Genomic DNA, 20,588 nt, shown 5'->3' on the forward strand with positions numbered 1-20,588 from the left:
ATAAGATGTAATTACAAATTATCCAATCTGAGAAACACTGTCTCAATATACTCTTTGCAAATATTAAGGTATATGTTAAATAATCAACTTCCTAAATACTAACTATTCAACTTTCTAAATATTATCAAATCCAGAACAAAATGTTTTAATAATTAAAAAATAAGACATAGTACCCATCTCATTTACTTGACTGGAAGGGTGTTATTTCTTTTAGGGAAAGGAGTGTGTTTACTAGCATTAGATCTAAGTTTAATCTTTAATTTTTTAGGGATGGGTGGGTGGGTTTGTGGGAATAGTGAAGACAGGGAGTGAATGGATTAATTCAGAACAGGAAGCAGAAATACCTCCACCTTGCATCACTGTCTACCATCTCTTCTCAGCTTCACATAACTAGTGTTTCTCTGGACTCTTTCAATTATAAACTCTTTTGATGAAAACCATGGCATAATAGTTCCATGAAAATGTAAAGGGCAAATGTAAAAGAAGTCTGAAAATAGCTACTTATCCATTGTGGCCTGATGTATAGAGATTTTAAAACCAATTTCTTCAGACTCACAGAATAATTCAGAGAAAGGCAGCGACAGAGACAGAGACAAAGAGACATATGCAAGAATCATTCAGCTAGACTGCATTCCTAAAGCAATTGTAACTCCCTGCTTTCTCAATAGGAGTTCAGAAATCCTGAGCCACAGTTACAATGGCTTCTTTTCACAAAGAATCGTTTTACTCTTACAAAGTTTTTCCTTCATCTATCCCTCTACAATTTTGAAATTCAGAATTTAAATTAAGTCAAATACTACAAATCCTTTGCAATGACCTTTGCAATTTCTGAATTTCAAAACAGCAAAACATTAGAATTCATTTAATTTTATACTTATAAAGGAAGCATCTTCCCATTGTAATCTGAATTATTCAAAGAAAGGTATATCTTTAGAATATTCGGAAGCATTTTAGGACCATGTATTATTATTTTTCACGTAATTATTTTAAGTGAGTCTTTAAAATGACAAGGAAAGGGGTTTTGGTATAAATATTTATTTTGCCCCAGATTAAAGAGAAATACACTAATTATGGTCCAATCTATTAAAATAGTCACCTGCATCTCATCTAATTTGGACTGAACATCTGGAGGGAAGTCCCCTGCTCCACAGTTAAATGGGTCAAAAGGTTCAGCTCCAAACAGGTCCCGTTCTGTCAGGAAGAAAACACAATAAGCGAAATGACAAAGCACGAGTTTTATTTCAAAAAACGAATTATGATTAAAAGCACAGATTTAATTATAGCGTAAATAAAATATTTATATGATTGAATGAACCACTAGGCACTTATACTTCATGTTGGGATTTCTTGAGCTAAGAAAGCTTATATTCATTGTATATTAAAAAGTCTCTGGTCAAGCAATGGTTTGTGTTCATCATCTTGTCATTTGGAATGCTGAGGTTGTAAAAAAAAAAAATTAAACTGAAAAAAAAAAAAAACAACCCGAACTGAAAAGTCTATGTGGCCAAAAAGTTATTAACCTTAGTACTTTATGCACCTGCAATAATGACTTCTTTAAAACTCAGAAAATATTTGACAGATGAGATATTATAGCAACTGTTTTACTAAAATTAATGAAATGCCCTTGAGATTGCCCTAATTCCATTTATTGGTGTCTTGCAATACATCAGTAAAGGAATATGAGGGACTTAGTAGATCGGCAGGTAGTTTTATACATAGTTTATAAACTTCTATCTCAGGTTTTATTGAGGAAAAGTTTAGATATTGTTATCTCATGTGGTGTGAAATGATATAATTTCATAGATAACAATAGATCAGTTTTAAACAAAAGTTCTCAAATGCCAGTAATAAATTTCTGACCTAAAATATAACAAGAATGCAGGACTAAGCAGCTCCCTACATAGATGTCAAACAGCTCCTACTTTACAAGATGATTTTGTCACTAAAAAAGTATTACAGTTAAAATATCAGTAATTGGTAGAAATTAAGAATTTTCTTTCTTCAGAATCAATTCAAATGCCATTTTCAATTAGAAAAAAAGGAAACTTTATATTCTCCAAATTGAAAGCTATGTAAGAAACCATATTCTCCATAGTCACTCAATTACTCTCAATACCAAAGATCTTATCTATCTAGCTATAACTTTTCCTAGTTCCTCATATTAAATAAGTGAATAAGAGTAAAACACTCAGAATTTCTGGCACTGGTGCTACATAAATAAGGCACACATAAGTGAGGTGGAAGCAGGACTACAACAGTCACACTGAGCCTAAAATATAATGCCGTGCTGTTGTTACCATATGCCTATACTTCATGTTGGGATTTCTTGAGCTAAGAAAACAAATATTCATTTTATGGTGTTAAAAAGTCTCTGGTCAAGCACAGTGGTTTGTGTTCATCATCACATGGTATGTAACTGATAGGGATTAAGACTTCTGTTCTGGCAATAAGCCATAGTTGAGAGTACAGAGGAGCATTTCCTAGAAGGTCATGGTAAACACAAAGGGACTAGCATATTGAACAGCATTCTACACTGTTTGAAAGAAATGAATGAATGAAGGGGAAATAGTGCCGATCAGAGTACAAGTTTTCACTGCATATTTTATTTATTGAGCATAACATACCTTGTATTTTGATAAACAATGGATTAAAATAGTGAAGACAGAACAAAGTCCTTTCCCTCAGAATTTATATTTGATCAGAGAATACAATATTAAAGCCTGGATCATACACAAAGGGGAGACAGAGTATTCACTGGAAGTGAGGAATCAGGGATCAGTTATGTTCTGGAGAATGGCTACATTCTCAGGCATTATAAAGACAATCTAAAGGGACAGCATTGTAGTTTTTGTTGTCTTACATTTAATAGGTAATAAAAAATAAATGAATACCATTAAGAGTCCATTTAGGAAAGGTCTTTTAAAATTACTCTGCTAAAGTAGAATTTTAAGCAATATAGTAATTAAAATCAGTTTGAATGATTTATCATTGAATTGTGGTGTGTCTGTCTACCTATCCAGCTAGCTATTTCCTACTGCTAGTTTTCCTTGGTAACATTTTATCTAAAGTCCTGAACTAAATTGATTTCACACTTTCAAAGACCACCCTAATAGATAATTTTTTTCTGAATATCTTTGAATCTATTCACCTTTGTCATTATACATCAAAACTTGTGGTAAACTCATTCATTCTGTGTAGAAAACAGAATAGTGGTTGCCTGGGTTTGGGAAGGTGCATCTCTAGTGTTTGTCAATGAAACAAATGTCTTATTTAAGTCATGGACAATAAGATTACTCAGCACAGTCCTAAACAGGTTAAGTGAATTTTAACTGTAGTCCAGATTCACATACATAAGCAAGTGAATAATTATTTTGTATATAGTACTTTTTATATAGTAGTTTGTGTTTGCATTTTATATATAGAAATAAAACATTTCATTTTTTAAATCTTTTTGAGACAGGGTCTCCCTGTAGCCCCAGCTAGCTCAGAACTCACTATGTCAAGCAGGCTGCCCTCAGTCTCACAGAGCTCTTCCTGGCTTTCCATCCCACCACACCTGCTCAATAAAACCTTTTATTATGAAAATAAATCAGTGTGTAAATCAACTCTAACATATTTTTAAAACACAAATTCATTTCATTAATAATTAAAGTGAATCTGTGATGAGATCTAAGTGGAAGACAGCTAAAGGATGAGATGTAGAAATGTTCATAAGGACGAAACACACTCCATCATATCAGATAGTGGGAACATAATCTAAAATACACTAGTACAAGACTATTGTGGATCTCTTCTTGAAAAATTTTATTGAGCAGGGCTATCCATGGTGAGCTGTGGTGGAAAGACTGCCTAGCATGTGTGGGGCCTTGGTTCAATTCTCAGCATCATGAAATCCAAATAAAGAATGTATTTCGTTTTGACAAAAATATATAGAGAACTGGGTGTGGTGACACATGCCTTTATTCCCAGCACTCTAGAGGTGGAGGCAGGTGGATCTTTGTAGCATTGAGGCCAGTCTGGTATATGGTATACACAATGAGTTTCTTGCCATCTAGGGCTACAGGGAAACCCTGTCTCAAAAGACTAAAATACATACATATATATAATATATAAAAATTATATTATATATTTAAAAGCATACTTTGACATACAATTTTGATATTCTAATTAAATTTATTAAATTAATAAATGTACAATATTGGAGACTCTAAATTATTTTAAATCTTTATAACTATACAATGTATTTATTAGCACGTACTATTTTCTATATATGTATATTATATAATGTTTAAGTCAGATAGCTATCTCTTCAAGCATTTATCATATATTCACAGTAAAGCATTAAAATTCATTCTTCTAACTTTTAGATATATACCACTGCTCCCTGTCTCTCTTTTTTTTCTCTACACCCTTCCCAGCACTGATTTTTTTATTCATTTTTTGTTAGCTCCTACTCTACCTGGAGTGACGTGATAGCTCATTGTAGCTTTCATAAGTATTGTCCTGATGAACAGTGATATTGAGCATTTTGAGATGCGTCACTGGCCACTGGCATATCTTCTTGGATGGAGTGTTTATTACCATTTTCATTCATTCAATATTTTGGCTATTGAGCTTCTCTATATATTTTGAATGCCAGATGTATAATTCTCAAATACTTTTTCCTGGGTTGTGAGTTGAGTCTTCACTCTATTCATTGTTTCCTTTGTGGGATGGAAGCTTCCTATTTGATGCAATATGACTTGTCTACTTTTGCAATTTTGGTGTGCTGCGGGGGTTTCAGAAAAAAAAAAAAAAAACAAACTTCCCTGCCCATCCTATATACTGAGTCTGAGTTGATGTTTTGAAATAATTCTATAGGCTGATTTTTAAAATCTCCAATGTTGTACATTTTCTTTAAAAATTAGTCCTCCAAAATGTAGTGAACAATCAACATGAGCAATGTACTTTCCCAAGTTCAACCAGGGAGAAACAAACTATAGTTCCTGCCATACACTAAAGACTTCAGCTGAAACTTTAGAATGGTATGTGCAATGTTTTGATATAAACTAGAAATGCCTATAATAAGACAGAACATACAACTGAATTCTTCCATTTGCATGGCTATTTTTTTGGCTATTAGGGACTACTTTTTCCATAACTGTGACAGGGCACAGATCAATACATAGACAGGGCTCAGAAAATGAACATCTACTAGATGCTTTCTAATTGACCAAAGGCAGACTTTGATATGATTTATAGATATGTAGGAAAAAAAACAATGTCTTTAGGAAATTTAAGATTAAAAACAATACACTTGCATAATGCAATACATAAACAAGTCCTAGAATGAACATTATTTACATATTTTTCACTAATGATAAATGAATGCCCAGTAACAAAAATATCTAAACCACTCTAGTAAACACATTACAAATGACTCAATTATGACCCTTAGCTACTTTTAACAAAGGTAAAAATCTCTTTAAATCCAAAACAACATAAATATATAATTGGATACTTTTGTTATGATTTAAATAGCTCTGTCCTAAAATATTACTGTTCATACAAGATTCAACTTGCAAACAGAGATGTTTGTTAGTATATTCTGAACTGTAATGTAAAATACAACTAGCCAAATTTGTCATGTATGTAAAAACATGACACTTGTATAATTAAAGGTGCTTGTGGGGTTTTTATGATGGGTAACTTCCCACAAAGTGTTGAACATTGAAAACATACCCAAGTACAGAGTGCAATGTTGATATATTAAGAGTGCTTACTGATCTCTGCAGATCTGCTTGGTACTGGTGGTGGCTGTGTGCCATTGCGTGTAGGTATTGGAGACTGTTGTGATATTGGAGAAAATGGAACCATGTCAAAGATGTCGGTGGAGGGAGACTTCAGTGTCACACTGCCTGCCTGCAATGATGATGACAGGAATCAGGGTGGTTATCCATGCTGATGTATTATCATCCTGAACATTTCATTCACATGTAAAGCACACAAACAACTCTGTGGAAAGGCAGACATACTTACCATTCAGTAAATGAAACGTAGTTAACTTTTGAGGAATTTGTGTGGTTCAAACTGATAATAAATGCTCACTTACAATAAAGCAGATAATAAATGCTCACTTAAAATAAAGCAATGGGAATTTGTATATTTTTTCTCAAAGATGATGGCAAAAATAATATCAATACTGTTGATGATATATACATAAGGCATACTAGAATTTTGTATGCCTGAAAATGATTGTCATTTGTCTGAGAACAGTACAAATATCTTAGAAAATATTTAATAGTAACAAAAAATTTCAAAATAGACATTGTATAACATTATTTTAAACAAAACACCTGAACACATCTAACTACTTCTTAATTACAAAAATTCAAAATCAATTAACACTTTTGTATTCTTAAAGGTAAAATATATTAATTTGTGTTTCTAAGTACATTGACAACCAACTGATGGTCATTGCAGTATATTTCATTCCTATAGAATTCCATGTTCTCAGTAATAAACAGCTACCTTGCAAAATAAGCTAACATTCAACAATGTAACAAACTAAATTATTAAATTATCTCATACAATGTAAGTTAGGACTGAGCAAAAGAAGTGAAATGAAAATGTAGCCAGGAATTAATGTAAAATTGGAGAATTATCAATTTTTCAAATAAGGTAAAATGTGCATGAATAACTGCCTATGTGGAAACCATCTGATCTGATCAGGAACAAAACGAAGGACTTCTCCATTTAGAGAAGGAATAGGCTAAAATTTTACTTTCCATGTTAGACTATGGAGAGAGATTGTCCAGAGTGGCTCATGGTAAAGGTAAAGTTCTCCAAATACATTCATTCTTCTGACTCACAGATGCTACAGATAATTATTTTTAAAGTTATTTGTAGAGAGCCAAGTCCCTGAGAGCCACTATTTTCTTGTCCAACTTTTAAATTCATTCTAGCCTTAACCTCTTTTTCACTGAAATCCACTAAAGCTACTTTTACTTCCTGCATTTATGACCCATTTCCAAGCCTTCTGCCTCTGATACTCCTGTTAAGTACCTGGCCTGTATCATCTTGTGGGGGTTTCTACACTATTACCATTCTCTACATGAAACTGCTTTCAAGGAACTAAATGAAAAAAAAAAAAAAAAGAATAGTGTACAAAGACTCCAGGTCTTACCACAGTAATTCAAGGCTACCTGACTTTTCACTACTATATAAATGACACATTCTACAAGAATTTCATTTTAAAATAGGGGGATGTATAATAAAGAGGGTTCTCTTCTTTGCAAATTACATGAGGTCTTGGAATGCTGCTCTCACTGACTGGCTGGAGCAGGCCACTTTTAGAAGGTGGTGGTATTAACCGTCCCACTGAGAGTCTGGAGTCAGGCGAGTTGGCAGGAGTGACAGAAATGGAAGACATGTTTAGACAGAGAGATGGATCACCACTACTGCGCCAGAAAGAGGATGCACATCTCTGAAACCCGTGTGGCACATGACCAGACACTCTGTGCAGCAGCTGTAAAGAAATGACAGAAAGAGAAACACACTAAGGAGAAGAAAAAAGGCATGAAGCAAGGAAAAAGCATGTGTGGAGACTGTTTGTAAAAGGGTGTTTTGTAAAAATTGCAAGATAATTTCACAATGAGTTTGTTAAATCAATATACATAGGTGAAATTGAATTTGTTTTTGTAATAGTTTCTAGATTCCTAGTTACTTAGTTTGATCATTTTTATTGAAACAGTATCACATTTTCATACTTTCAAAACAGAATTCACCATGACTTGAAAGGAAGATAGTAGAGACAGAGCTAAGAGAGTCTGACATGCATTTAGGAGAGTCTCAGTAATGAGATGGACAAGGGAAGAGTAGTAAGATGATTAGTTACTGGCCTGGGAGAAACTCTGGTAGGTAAGTAACTGATGGTAGAATTTTCTAACACGCTGTAATAAACAGTTTAGGTTTGATCCTCTGAAAAGTCTTTGTAACTATGATTAATGCTGATAGGAATATGCTTGCATTTTCACAGACACACAAGCAGCAACATCCAAAGATTCATGGGATGCACTTCTCTGTAAGCTAAGAAGCAGAACCAAAATGAAAAACCATGACTGCAGCCCTCATGCACTGAGAAATTGACTTTGGGGGATGTAAAGAAAGTTATTAAGAACCTCTTATAAATCAGAGAGATAAATAAAGAGCAAACAGTTCAGGAAGGGTCTGATATCAGTTTGGGGGTGACTGTTAGGGGCTACTCCCTGAGAGCAGACATTTTCTGTCCAGAGCTAAGTACTCTTCAGGCCAGCTGTCAGATGACACAATTGCAATTAACTCAACAAGCTTAAAATAAAAGTAATGACTGAGCCTTTATTCATTTACTTTAATAATAGAGGAGGTCAGAAAGAGGAGTCTGTTCCATCTCACCTCACTCCATGGTCCCCTTAAATGGCTCTGCAAGGACGGAAGTGTAAGTGGAATGGACACTGTCATTGCTGAGGGAGCCCAAGCAAAAGGTTCCTTATGGTTAGGTTTTTTCTTTTTCTCCTTCTCTCTTTTCTTCTTTTGACACAGGCCAGATAGAGGGAGAATAGAAAACAACCGATCATAGAATCATAGAGGAGAAAAAGTGTCAACAAGAACTCCATTATAGGGGCTGGAGAAATGGCTCAGTGATTAAGAGCACTGGCTGCTCTTGCAGAGGACCCGGGTTCAATTCGGAGCAACCACACAGCAGCTGACAAAGTTCTGTAACTGCAGTTCTTGAGAATTCGATGCTTTCTTTGACCCTGCAGGCATTGCATGACAACAGTGCACTTACACACATGCAGACAACATACTCATACACATAAAATTAAAAAAAAAAATGTTTAAAAGACCCCCAGTATAAACCAAGCTGGGCAGAAGCTGAAGAGAGGTCATGGCATGAGTGCTGAAGGAGGCCTTTGCATCAAAGCTAGAAATACAGAAATGAAGGATCTATGGTCAGCCCAGGAGGTTGAGTGCCTCACACAACTCTAGACTGTGAACCAGCTCAGAGAGGAGGGTAGATTTCCTGCTAGGTCTGCAAGTTGACCTCTGACCTCCACACACAGACTGCAGCACACAAGTGCTGACTCCCACACAATAAATAAGTGAACTGTAGTTAAATTTTCTTTAAAAAGAGATATTAAATGACTTTACAGTATTATTTATAAAAATAAAGGTCATTCAAGTTTTACTTTGTGCTCTCAACTTATTAGCAATATAAATCTTTAGCTTTGAATATAAAACAACTTCCATGATAAAATATGACAATTATTCAAAATTAAAATGCAAATGCAGGTCTGGGGTGATGTCTCTGTGGTTAAAGTGCTTGCTGATAAGCATGAGGACCTGAGTTTTATCCCCCAGAACTCACTTTAAAAAAAAAAAAAAGCAAAACACTGCAGCAGTATACAACTGTAAAGTCAGCAACAGGAGACAGAAATAGGGACAGTCATGGAACCACCCAGTTTAGACTCAATAAGAAGCTCCAGGTACAATGAGAGATGCTGTCTCAACACAAAAGAAATGAAGCATCACTTGCTATTGACCTCTGGTCTCTACAAGCATGTGCACACTTGTTCACAGGCTGCCCCCCCCCCCAGGTGCATATAGGAACATGTGCATACACCTTGATACATACAACACACAAAATAAAATAAAAAAAGAATTTGAATTCCTTTCCATTTATAATTTACATAGGAATATTTTAATTTAAAGTTTCTGGTTAAAACACTACAAGATTATAAATTACACTGAAAGAAATATAAGAATGGTACCCAATCTGTTCTAGCAGATCTTTCTTGATTTTCATGTTGATTCATACTTTTAAATTCATTCTTTCAGGCTTACAATACATCATTTTCTTTCTTTTTATTTTCCTTTATTTTTTGTGTGTGTCACTTTGGCTGGCCCTAGAATTTTCTATGTAGAGCAGACTGGGCTTAATCTCATAGAGATCAGCCAGTCTCTGTCTCCCAAGTGCTGGGATGAAAGGCATGCACCACCATGCCCAGCATGTTTTTTTGTTTTTTTTGTTGTTGTTGTTTTTGCTTTTGACATGATGTCTAACTATGTAACTCTGATTGGTCTGGAAATCACTATGCAGGCCAGACTGGCCTAGGACTTGCAAAGACCCACCACCCTCTCCATCCAAAGTGCTAGGATTAAAGGCATGCACAACCATGTCTGACTGAATGTCACTTTTTAAATAAGCTATAAAAGCAATGAATTCTCCAATCCAGAACTTACACCAAACTGGCCTCTAGATCCATTGTAGGCTCGTAATTTCATAATTGTGGGACTTGCTACCTTACAACAATTATATAATTCAAATGGTTATGACTAGCCATAAATCACAAAGAGAAAACTGAAATAAAGAAAGTTAAATGACTTGAGCAGGCTCTGCTCTGCAGAACTGGAATGGGAATGTATTTACTTCCCATTCTATAGAGTTTAAGTCTTGTGCATCATCTTTGTGCAACCAGCAATCCTGGGTAACGATCTTTTCTGGGCACCAAATGTTCTTGTACCAATGTTCATGTTTAAACTTTATGCTTTTGTTTAAAGATTCACATTTGGCTTGTGTAATTGAGAGTTTTCATAATCTGCTCTTGCCTAGTCTGACTTCAAGAGGAGTTGAGAAAGCACCAGAGAAAAACACATAAGCAGGTTTGTTTACCCACAATGAAATATACAATTTAGGTTTTAATTGGCTTATCAAGTCTAATCAGTAGCCTTTCAGTTTATTATGTAAAAGTAGAATTTTATCTAACACTGGTTTAATTGAAAGGGAGACATTTGCTTTACTCTGCAATAGAAACTCCAGGATTCCTTCAAACTATAATTTTACTCACTTAACTTTCTGGAAACAGCTTGATTTGTTTCAAAGCTTCAAGAGCCAGCAAAGTAAAATGTAAGCCCTCAAATACAGGAATTAAGGAGAAAAAATTTATTTAACTTATGCCCACATTTTATAAAAGAACAATGTTCTGGAGGTGTTTATGAGGAGGGCAGAATAAACCTTTTTGATTCAAATATAAATATAAGCAATACTACATGCAAATGCAATAAATGGAAATCAGATTGTTCCTAGATAATTAGTACCAAATGGTAGAAAACCCAACCTCTAATCTATTGCCAAACCACTAGAACACAGAAGAAAGCAAACAGCAAAGTCAAGTAACGGAAATTTCTCAGTGTGTCTAAATGATGCTTTAGCATACGGACCACTTTCTAAAACCAGTGAAAAGGTTTCCACAATCTCACTGCCATAGGAGATACATATTAAGGGCATTATCAAGAGTTACTTCATTTGCCAGTGAAGGAACTCGTGACTAAGCAACTGAATGCTGTTTAGGGGACATAAACATTCTGTGTTGGGATGGTCAACTCTGAAGTGATCTGAGGTGGGGGTGGGGGACACTTCTCAGTTTAACACACTAAAAGCTCTTTGAAAATATGATACCAAACTAATTGTATGCACAAACCCACCTATATCCTTTCATTTGGATAACAGGAACAATAATCCATTTCAGCATTTCTTTAGTTACTATATATACCACTGCCTCTATTTCTTTAACCAAACTGTTAGCAACTCCAATAATTTCTCTGATCTCCAAACAAGCAAACAAAATGTACAGAGTCTAGTTTTTAGAGTTATGAACTCAATAAGCTTTGACTGTGCTAACTATGGGGGCACTCAGTTTTATGTTCCGGCTATGTCCTGTTAAATTAACACCCAAGTTTCATAAGAAAGAACAGATACAAATTATTTCCAACTTAACAGAAATCAGTTTACTTGAAGCCACATGGCAAGCTGTTCCATAAAAGATGCTTATATTTTAAAATTGCATTTTATTATCATGTTTCTGTTTTTCCAATTCAATAGCTGAAATCATTTAGAAATCTTCAAAAGTAGGTACTCATAATTATAACAATATTTCATATTAAATAGTCAAAGGTAATTTTATTATTTTATTTTACTATCGGAAACTCAGGAATTTGTTTTAACAGATTTTGAAGTAAAGTTGCTGTAGTCAGTGCTATCACAACTTATCTCACAGCTACATAAATAAAATGGAAAATGAAAAATTAAAAATGAAAAAAAAATTAGTGATCTCTTCAGAAAATAAAAGCAAGTTAACAAAGAGCTATAAGAATATTTTAAAACATATTGGATAAAATGTATTATCAATTCATATTCTAAATATTATCACTTAATTTTACTTCAGTTTTAGCAGCCTAAATTGGTTTTATGGATTTACTATTGAGAATTAAAAAATTCTACGTTCTTTTTCATCTACACATCATATACTTGTAAGAAAAAACAACACACTCTGCTGAAATTCTCAAACCTGCAGTTCTTGGTTATTAACTGCATCATGTTCTTCATTAGGTCTCAAACTTATTCATCTTGCCTTATTGAAATTTTATACTCTATAACCAACTTCTCACCTCACTCAAGCCTCCCTTGTTAATCTGCCACAGACCTTGGGAATCATCACCTTGTTTTCCTCTTCTCTGAGCTGGTTTTAGGCTCTACATGTAAGTGAGATCATGTAGTGTTTGTCTGTCTGTACCTGGTTTATTTCAATTATCATAATGTGTCTCAAAGTCTAATTTAAAGAATATATACATCTTTCATCATATCATCAATATTTAAAATCATATGCTAAGTCATTAGGAGGTATACTTTTGCAAGTCATTTTTATGTTAAAGTAAATAAAAATATAAAAATAATACATGACAGACTTCTAAAGAAGTTGCAGTGATCAGTTCAGTTATTTGTGCAATGATCCATGATATATTTTCTACACATGAACTGAATGCAAAAGGTGACTTAGAGAAACTATTTCTTTTTAAATTCATCCTTTTACCTGTGGTAATTGAAGCATTTTTTTCACATAGACTCAAATTGAGATGAACACAGTTGAAGTAATTATTAAATGTCCCAACCTCCCAAGAGCTGATTCATTTTTAAAACTGACTTTTTAAACAATTCATTGTTTTAAATAATTGACTCGACAATGAGAGTTATTGAATAAACAAACACATTCACAGTCTGTGTTTCATTTATACACCAGTTTCCAGTTTCAATGTTTACCAAGTACAATGGTGTCTTAGCCAGATGGTCAGTGAAGCTAAAGCAAGGTCGTCTTGCCATTTTCCTGCCCCTTGCCCCATTTTCATAGCTTGCTTAGTTGATCACCAATTCATAATTATAACCTCAACCAAAATGCACTCTCTTTCCTGTTACCCAGTGTTAGTCAAGGGCAGTGTTTGTCTTGATTTACAAGGTCCGTGGGGGAAGGAGCAGTTTTATTAATGTGCCCGAAGCCTATTTAAGCCTTTCTCAAAGAGAGGATGTGTGGTGATTTTTCTTTGGGTTTGCATCTAAAAGAGTGATGCACACATTTTATTCCTTTGACCACATAAAGGCTGAATCAAAGCATATTGATGAATTCTAGAAATACGTGCCTTCCCAGGACCCCCTGAAAAAGTACTCCCCATACTCTTAGTTTATTTCACAGCAAGCCTTATAATAAGACTTTTAACAGGACTCAAAATAGTGTGTGTATTATTTGGGGACCCAAAGTTGGAGATGGAATTGAGTCGATGTTCTGTATCTTAAGAAGAAGAAAAAAAGAAGAAAAAAAAATAAGAAAAACCTTGATGGGAAGCAGAAAATGGAGGTAAAAAATTAGGACTATGACAGCGACTCTGGGACCCGAGGAGGCTTCACACTCAGGCTACTTATCATCTTCACAGAGGCCCTCCCTTGTACATCCAACCTCCCTCTGCTCCACCACAGCAGCATATTCTTACAAATGCTGCCAGACAATCGACATTCCTTCTCATCCTGGAAGATGAAAAAGTGGGTCTTCAGAATAAAGAAAAAATTGACCAATTTCTAGTGCATGCTTGTGTGAACCTCTAAATCCCACTTCTCATAATGTATTCTTTATGGTGATGCACTGCAGAACCACTCTAACATTAAATATAAAATTCAATATGTATGTACGCATAAAATTTGTCAAAATTCTTTAAAATTCTTTATATGTCTAATAATTGTGTTTATGTTCATATTACCATGCTGTAAGTAACATATTAAGTGTGTAAATACTCTTATTAACAAAGATTAGCAGTGATACAGATCATTAAACAGGAATAATTTTTTTAATACTTCTTTGATTGAAAAAAATTATTTTAAATTTCACCTCTCTCCTAACAATCCCCTTTGCCAAAACTACTGATGATAACGTCATTAGTACTGAGAAAATGATTTCAAAATCGTAACAAGTCAGAAATAAATAATTTAAGGACGAGTCTTAAGGGCTGGCGGAAAACACTCATCTTTAGTGTCTGATATCAAACTCTATCACTCCCAGAGGCAGCCCTCACTGTGTTACATAAGAAACCATGTGCAGAGGGTGCTCTTGTCCTCTCTCCTCTTGCTACAGTGAAGTTCGGCACTCCAGGGCTGGACTGCAGGGTTAATTATATCTAACCTTTGTAAACCATAATCAACAAGAATGAAAGACAGAATATGCCACAAAGGGAAAAGGCGTATTCCACCTTAAAACCAAAATGAGGTTTGAAATATTTTAGAAAACATAAGAGGAAAGAAAGAAACATGGAAATCACCTCTGGTCTGAACTACCAGTCTCCATCTCTATACATATTGAATTACTTTTTACAAACTGTTGTTTGAATTAGTGAAAAACTGGTGATCCAGAGGTATTTTAGTACCATAAGATGTTATTTCTAAGGAAAATATATGCCTATTCAATATACTTACTGGTGATGATGCTTGAGTTATTCTTAATCGGCTTTCCAAATCTTGTACCTTATTTTTAAGTTCCATATTTTCTGTTTCTAAATCTTGGATCTAAAAATCAAGCAATTATTGAACAGCTGGATTATTTTTTAGGAAAATGTTGGCTATTGTCATTGCTACATTAATAAATAACATTTTATACTATTAAAGGTTTAAATACTCTTTTGCTGTACAAGGAATTAAATTAAGTTGATAAAGTTTGTAAAATATCAAAAAATTCTAAGGCACTGGAAAGACATATTAACTTTAAAAAATATCATATATTTGTGCAAATTTTATGTTTCTAATGTGTCATCCCAGTGTTTTCTTGTTGCTGTGTGCAATGTATACCCATAATCTTGGAGAATAACCACAAGACAGTAAAACTTGCTTATGATGACTGAAGAGAGGCGAAGGGGTATAATTTAATTACAAAGGAATCTGATCTGCATGGGAAACCACTTACCCAGCATCTGCTGCCTCTGCTGCTCTGATCCCCATGAGAAGCATCAGGAAGTGAAATAAAGTCACATGAGAACACTAAGTTCTTGTGGGAATTCAATATAAAATAGTTAAAAGCTGTGCAGGGGATCAGGAATGAAGAATTAAAGGAACACAGTGAAAGCAGTTCCAGTCAGTGTGAGGGACATTTAATGGCAGGCTTTCCAAATTTGTTTGATGACATGGAAGCTTCCCTGTTTTTACATCATACAAATGTGAAACAAGCTTAATTTACTCACTCTTTTCTGCAACCCTGCAATCTGTTTTCTTGTATCCACATCTTTTCCTCCAGATTCTAGAAATTTCCTGTATGCCAGGTCAAATGCTTGGCCAATGGTTAACGTTATCTCTTCAGCCTTTGTAAAAAACACAGGATGAACATTGTGTGTCAGTAATAACATATTAAACTTATCTAAAATAAAAAAAAAGAAAAATTCACATGAGGTAGTCAGAGACACTAACAGAAAGGACAAGTGTGCAAAGCAGCCTGTGCCAGCACAGCCATTCAATGCCTCCTTAGCCACAAGAGTTAAAACAAGTGTAGAAATAGGAGACCACCAACAAATAGCTATTGAAGTTTAAAAAAAAGTACATTATCCATTTTTATTATACTTTTTCCTAGTTCTTTTTCTCCTTCTTTTAAAAAGAAAAAACAGTAGCTATTGAATGAATGCACAGTATCAAATTCAAATTCTCTTGTTGTTTTGCTATTTACTTTCTGTTCATAGTAAGAAATGCTTTTAAACCGTGGGCAGGTAAGTAAATGAATAGTAAATGAGTAAGTGGGTAGAGTATGGGGAGAACTTAAAGTAAGTCCTCTCTAAATAGAGCAACTGCTCCTTAGCTAATTGTTCCCTGGTAGAAGTGAGCAATTTCAACCAAGCGTCAATTCTTAAATATGTGAAATGAAACCAGAAATTTGAAATTTCATATGAAGACTCCCAATTTGAAGTAATGGAAAACAGTTCCCATTTTTTAAGAAAAGGATAACTGAACAAAACATAGCTGTCATCTGAATTTACCTGAGAATGCACTTTACAAGCACTGATTAATCAACAGAACCTGCTATATACACCCTAAGTCCACCAGCTCATCCCTTCTTCATCAGCATCTCCACAATTTCATGCCATTTGCATAAAATGCACATGAAACGTTGATTTAATTAATAGAAAGAAGTTTAATAAGGCATGAACTGATTCAATGAATGGCAAATGTAATATTTTATAGGATGCTTTTAATGATAGGAAATTAGTAATAACATTAAGTACAGAAAACGCCTGCTTTAATATACTGACATTTTGGTACTTTTAAATATTATGACCAATCAAAAAATATTTTATTATTAAAACTTCGATAATTAATATGGTCATTTTCACTTAAGGAAGGCTTTAGTTATTAAAAACAGAAATGAAAAATGTGTACATGAATTATATAGAAGAGCCACTGCATTTCAATGTGTATATGACAAAATAAACTACATTAAGCTACAATAAAAATATTAAGCAAATTTAAAGTGCCCAATATCAACTAACACTTGCCTAAAGATTCAAGTTAATATCTATGTTAAAAAATAACTATGACTATGTAGGGCTGGAGAGATGACTCAGAGGTTAAGAAAATGGACTTTTTATGCAGAGGACCCAGGTTCAAATCCCAGCACCAACATGATGGCTACCATCCCTCCATACTTGCAGTTCCAGGGGATCTGCCACATTTTTCTGACCTCCATGTGCACTGCACGACACAGGCACACTTAAATAATCAGGAAATATACTCATACACACAAAAAACCCTAACTATGAGGCCATTAAGATGACTTAGCACACTGCCAAGCTCGACAACCAAAGTTTTCCTCTCACGTCCACATATGCACCGTAGTAAGTGCATGTCTACGTATATACACCACCTCCTGCACAAAATACGAACAAACAAAAAAATGTTAAGAACCTACATAAGAAAATTCAATAGTATTAGAGACCGGAAATTTGTGTAGTATTAAAAAGTCATAAAATAGGCTACAATGCGTTGAATTCTAAATGAATTTCTGTTTCTAACTTCAAAATTGGGAGTAACATAATTGTATTTATTGTATACTCAAAGATATGGCTAATTTCCTACATTTGAAGTTATGAGTTCAATATGTCTATTTAATAAGGTGCTAGGTTATATTCAGATATTCAATACGTGTCTCTAAAATTGTTCAAATAATATTTATTCACCATTAATAATATTCAATTTCATATAAAATATTCACAATGTTAAATTTGAAAATCACATTATCTTTTTATAATAATAAATACTTTTTGAGCATTTGGCTATCTTATAAACATTCAAAATTACTAAGAAACTTGGTTTTCTTAAAGACTCCATGAGATAAAAATTTTACCCTCCCCACAAGGTGTACAATGAATATGCAGTCTTATAAAATTGTATTGCATGCCTGAGGTCTCATTACATAGTGGAGGACCTGAAGCTGAAATCCAGAGCTACTGGTTTTTTCAACTCTTGAATGTGGGAGATGTAGGCATGAGGGAATAACATTCACATAGGGTGAAATGCACAGATTGTAACTGTATAGTCAGATGTATTTTGATAAATGTATATGCCTATGTAACCATCAGAGTGTTAAAGATATAAACAATTTCTATATCTTCAGAAAGTTTCCTATGCCTATGTGTACTAAAACCTTATCTGTTATTGGGAACAACTGCTTTAATTTCTGTGCCCATTCATCAGTTTTACCTATCTGCAACATAAAAGTAGACCATGTACTACATATCCCATTGTGCCTGACTTCTTTCACTAACATGATTTTTATTTAATATGCACTGTATGTTTCAATAGCCTCTCTTTTATTGATGAATTCATTTTGTACTCATGGTTCTTTCGTGAGTTGTGAGAGAAGCACCTGCAAGTAATATTGTAAACTCTATCTCTAGACATGTATTTATTTTTTAAAGTACTTTATTATTTTTATTTTATGTGTATGCGTGTTTTGCCTGCATGAATGTAAGTGCATCCATGTTGTGAAATGCCCACAGAGGTCAGAAAAGGGCATTAGACACCCCTGTAAGTGGAATTATGGATGGTTAGCCACCATGTGGGTGCTCGTAACTGAATCCAGCTCCCAGCAACTGTTGCTCTTAACCACTGAGCCATCTCTCCAGCCCATAGACATGTATCTCTATATCTCTGGATAAAAATCAGGAATGTAAAATGGCTAACTCTTGAAATGGATCTATATTTAAGTCTAAGGAAACTTCCAAACTGTTTTCCAAGTAAGGGTACCTTTCCACTTTCCCACCAGTAGTAGTAAGAGAGTTCTAATTGCTTAGCATTCTCATCAACAGTACACAATGACAGTCTCTCTGATGTTAAACATTTTATGGGGAGGGAAATGCTCCATCAAGGACTTTGACTTCGAATTTCGCTTCTGAAAAATTATAAAAGCTTGTTTCATGTGCTCACTGGCCTTGGTTTTACATTATTTTGATTGACCCAACACTTGCCTATTTTCATTACTTGTTTTGCAATTTTGTTGATGATTTTTAGATCTTTATGTATTCTAGATACAAATAATTTTCCAGATACATGTTTTTAAAATATGCTTTCATAGTACATAACCTCAATTTTTATCTTGCTATTTATATTTATAGATTAGCATATAATTTTTTGTTTTATATAAAGCCCACTATATAATTTTTTCATGTTTAAAGTTTTGTGACAATTTCTAAGAAATCACTGCCTATATTCCAATATCATAAAGTGTTCCACTATACTTTATAATGAAATATTTATATAAGGCTACAAAAGCATTTACTTTGAAGTCTCTGTCCCATTTCAAATTAGTCCTATGTTAGGGTGTTGGTGTTATAGTGGTGAGCATAGCTGCCTTCCAAATTAGTCTTAAGTCCTAAGTAGCTTCAGTACAGTTAATTCCTGTATTTTAAAATATATTCTTAGCTACTTATTCTGACCACTTGTCAAAACTAAGCTTGAGAAAATTTACTGTGTCTTGCACATTTAAAAAATTGAAGCCAGGGCCCTGATGGACATGTAACCACTATATACGTTTCTGGTACATTATGTGATACCTCTTTAAATACATATGTGTGATGATTATTTCATGGAAATAGAACCACAGCTGATCTTGTAGCCTATGTCAAGAATTCAGCAATTATTTGTACAATCTCAGGAGAATTTTGTGGAAAAAGTTGATATTTGGTTGTGGAAATGACTATTTTACTTCTTTACTTCCAAATTTATAGCTTATTTTTTCTTCTCCCACTCATTCATTGGTTAAAGCATCCAATGTCATGCTAAAACAGGGATGAGGAGAATGAACAGTCTTAAGAGGGGAAAGTTAGAAGATTCATGGTTTAAAATCTACCAGAATATGAAATATACCTTCTATTCATAATATAATATTTACACTAATTGACTTGATTTTTTCTAGTGCATTTACTCTAGCAACTGAAATGGTTTTATTCTTACTATCCTGATGAGGTTTTGGGTTAAGTATAGAGGTGGATTTACATTAAACCAAACTTGTGTTCATAGAAATACTGTATTCTTGTTTTGATATATTTATAAATTACAAGGCTCAATTTGGAATGAATAAAAACTGTCCCAAAATTTGTATTTTTTATAATTCTTTAGAGGTTTTATATTAGTTACACTGATTTCTAACAATAATTTTGGAAGAGTTCTTATATTCTCTAAATGTTGAAAAATTACCTTTAATTTATGTTTTATAAAACATAATAGTGAAGATATCTAGAAATGATGCTTCATTTACCAAAAAGCTTCTTTTTCAGGGCTAAAGAGATGATTGAGTGGGTAAAAAAGCTTGCTATGCAATCATGAGGAACAGTGTTCAGATTCCAGCACTCATAAAAACCTGGGCATGGCTATGTGTACATCTGTCACCCCAGTACTGTCAGGTGGAGGGAAAAGATGATCACTCCTGTTTTTGGCAACCTGCCGGCTTAACTCCAGGTTCAGTAAAAGATCCTTTCTCAAAGAATAAGACAGAGAATGGTAGGACATCCCAGCATCTTCCTCTGGTCTCTTCAAACACACAACCCCACGCATATACCACACACATATACCACACTCATACACACATAAAAGCAGACAGTAAGTTTTTATCGATGATTTCATCACATCTACAATCATAAATTTTTATTTATAGAAATATAAATATTTCTATAAATATTCTATAATATTCTGTTACATGCACATTCAATGTCTTCTCTGT

General features: G+C 34.0%; 1 protein-coding gene across 5 annotated transcripts in view; it reads right to left on the bottom strand.

The window, feature by feature from the left end:
* Positions 1–20,588, bottom strand: part of Gulp1 (GULP PTB domain containing engulfment adaptor 1) — a 328,175-nt gene that overhangs the window by 25,306 nt on the left and 282,281 nt on the right. For 4 of the 5 annotated variants that reach the window (XM_029564762.1, XM_029564763.1, XM_029564760.1 and 1 more), the window contains 5 exons: positions 15,568–15,684; positions 14,810–14,899; positions 7,283–7,507; positions 5,763–5,901; positions 1,097–1,191 (listed from right to left, as the gene is read on the bottom strand). In XM_029564762.1, coding sequence (XP_029420622.1) covers positions 1,097–1,191; positions 5,763–5,901; positions 7,283–7,507; positions 14,810–14,899; positions 15,568–15,684 — 666 coding nt within the window. The remainder of the gene's footprint in view (positions 1–1,096; positions 1,192–5,762; positions 5,902–7,282; positions 7,508–14,809; positions 14,900–15,567; positions 15,685–20,588) is intronic. The other variant, XM_017798836.2, reaches the window with a different exon arrangement.

Source organism: Nannospalax galili, unplaced genomic scaffold (assembly GCF_000622305.1).
Source record: "Nannospalax galili isolate Female #2095 unplaced genomic scaffold, S.galili_v1.0 scaffold115, whole genome shotgun sequence".
Lineage (NCBI taxonomy): Eukaryota > Metazoa > Chordata > Mammalia > Rodentia > Spalacidae > Nannospalax > Nannospalax galili.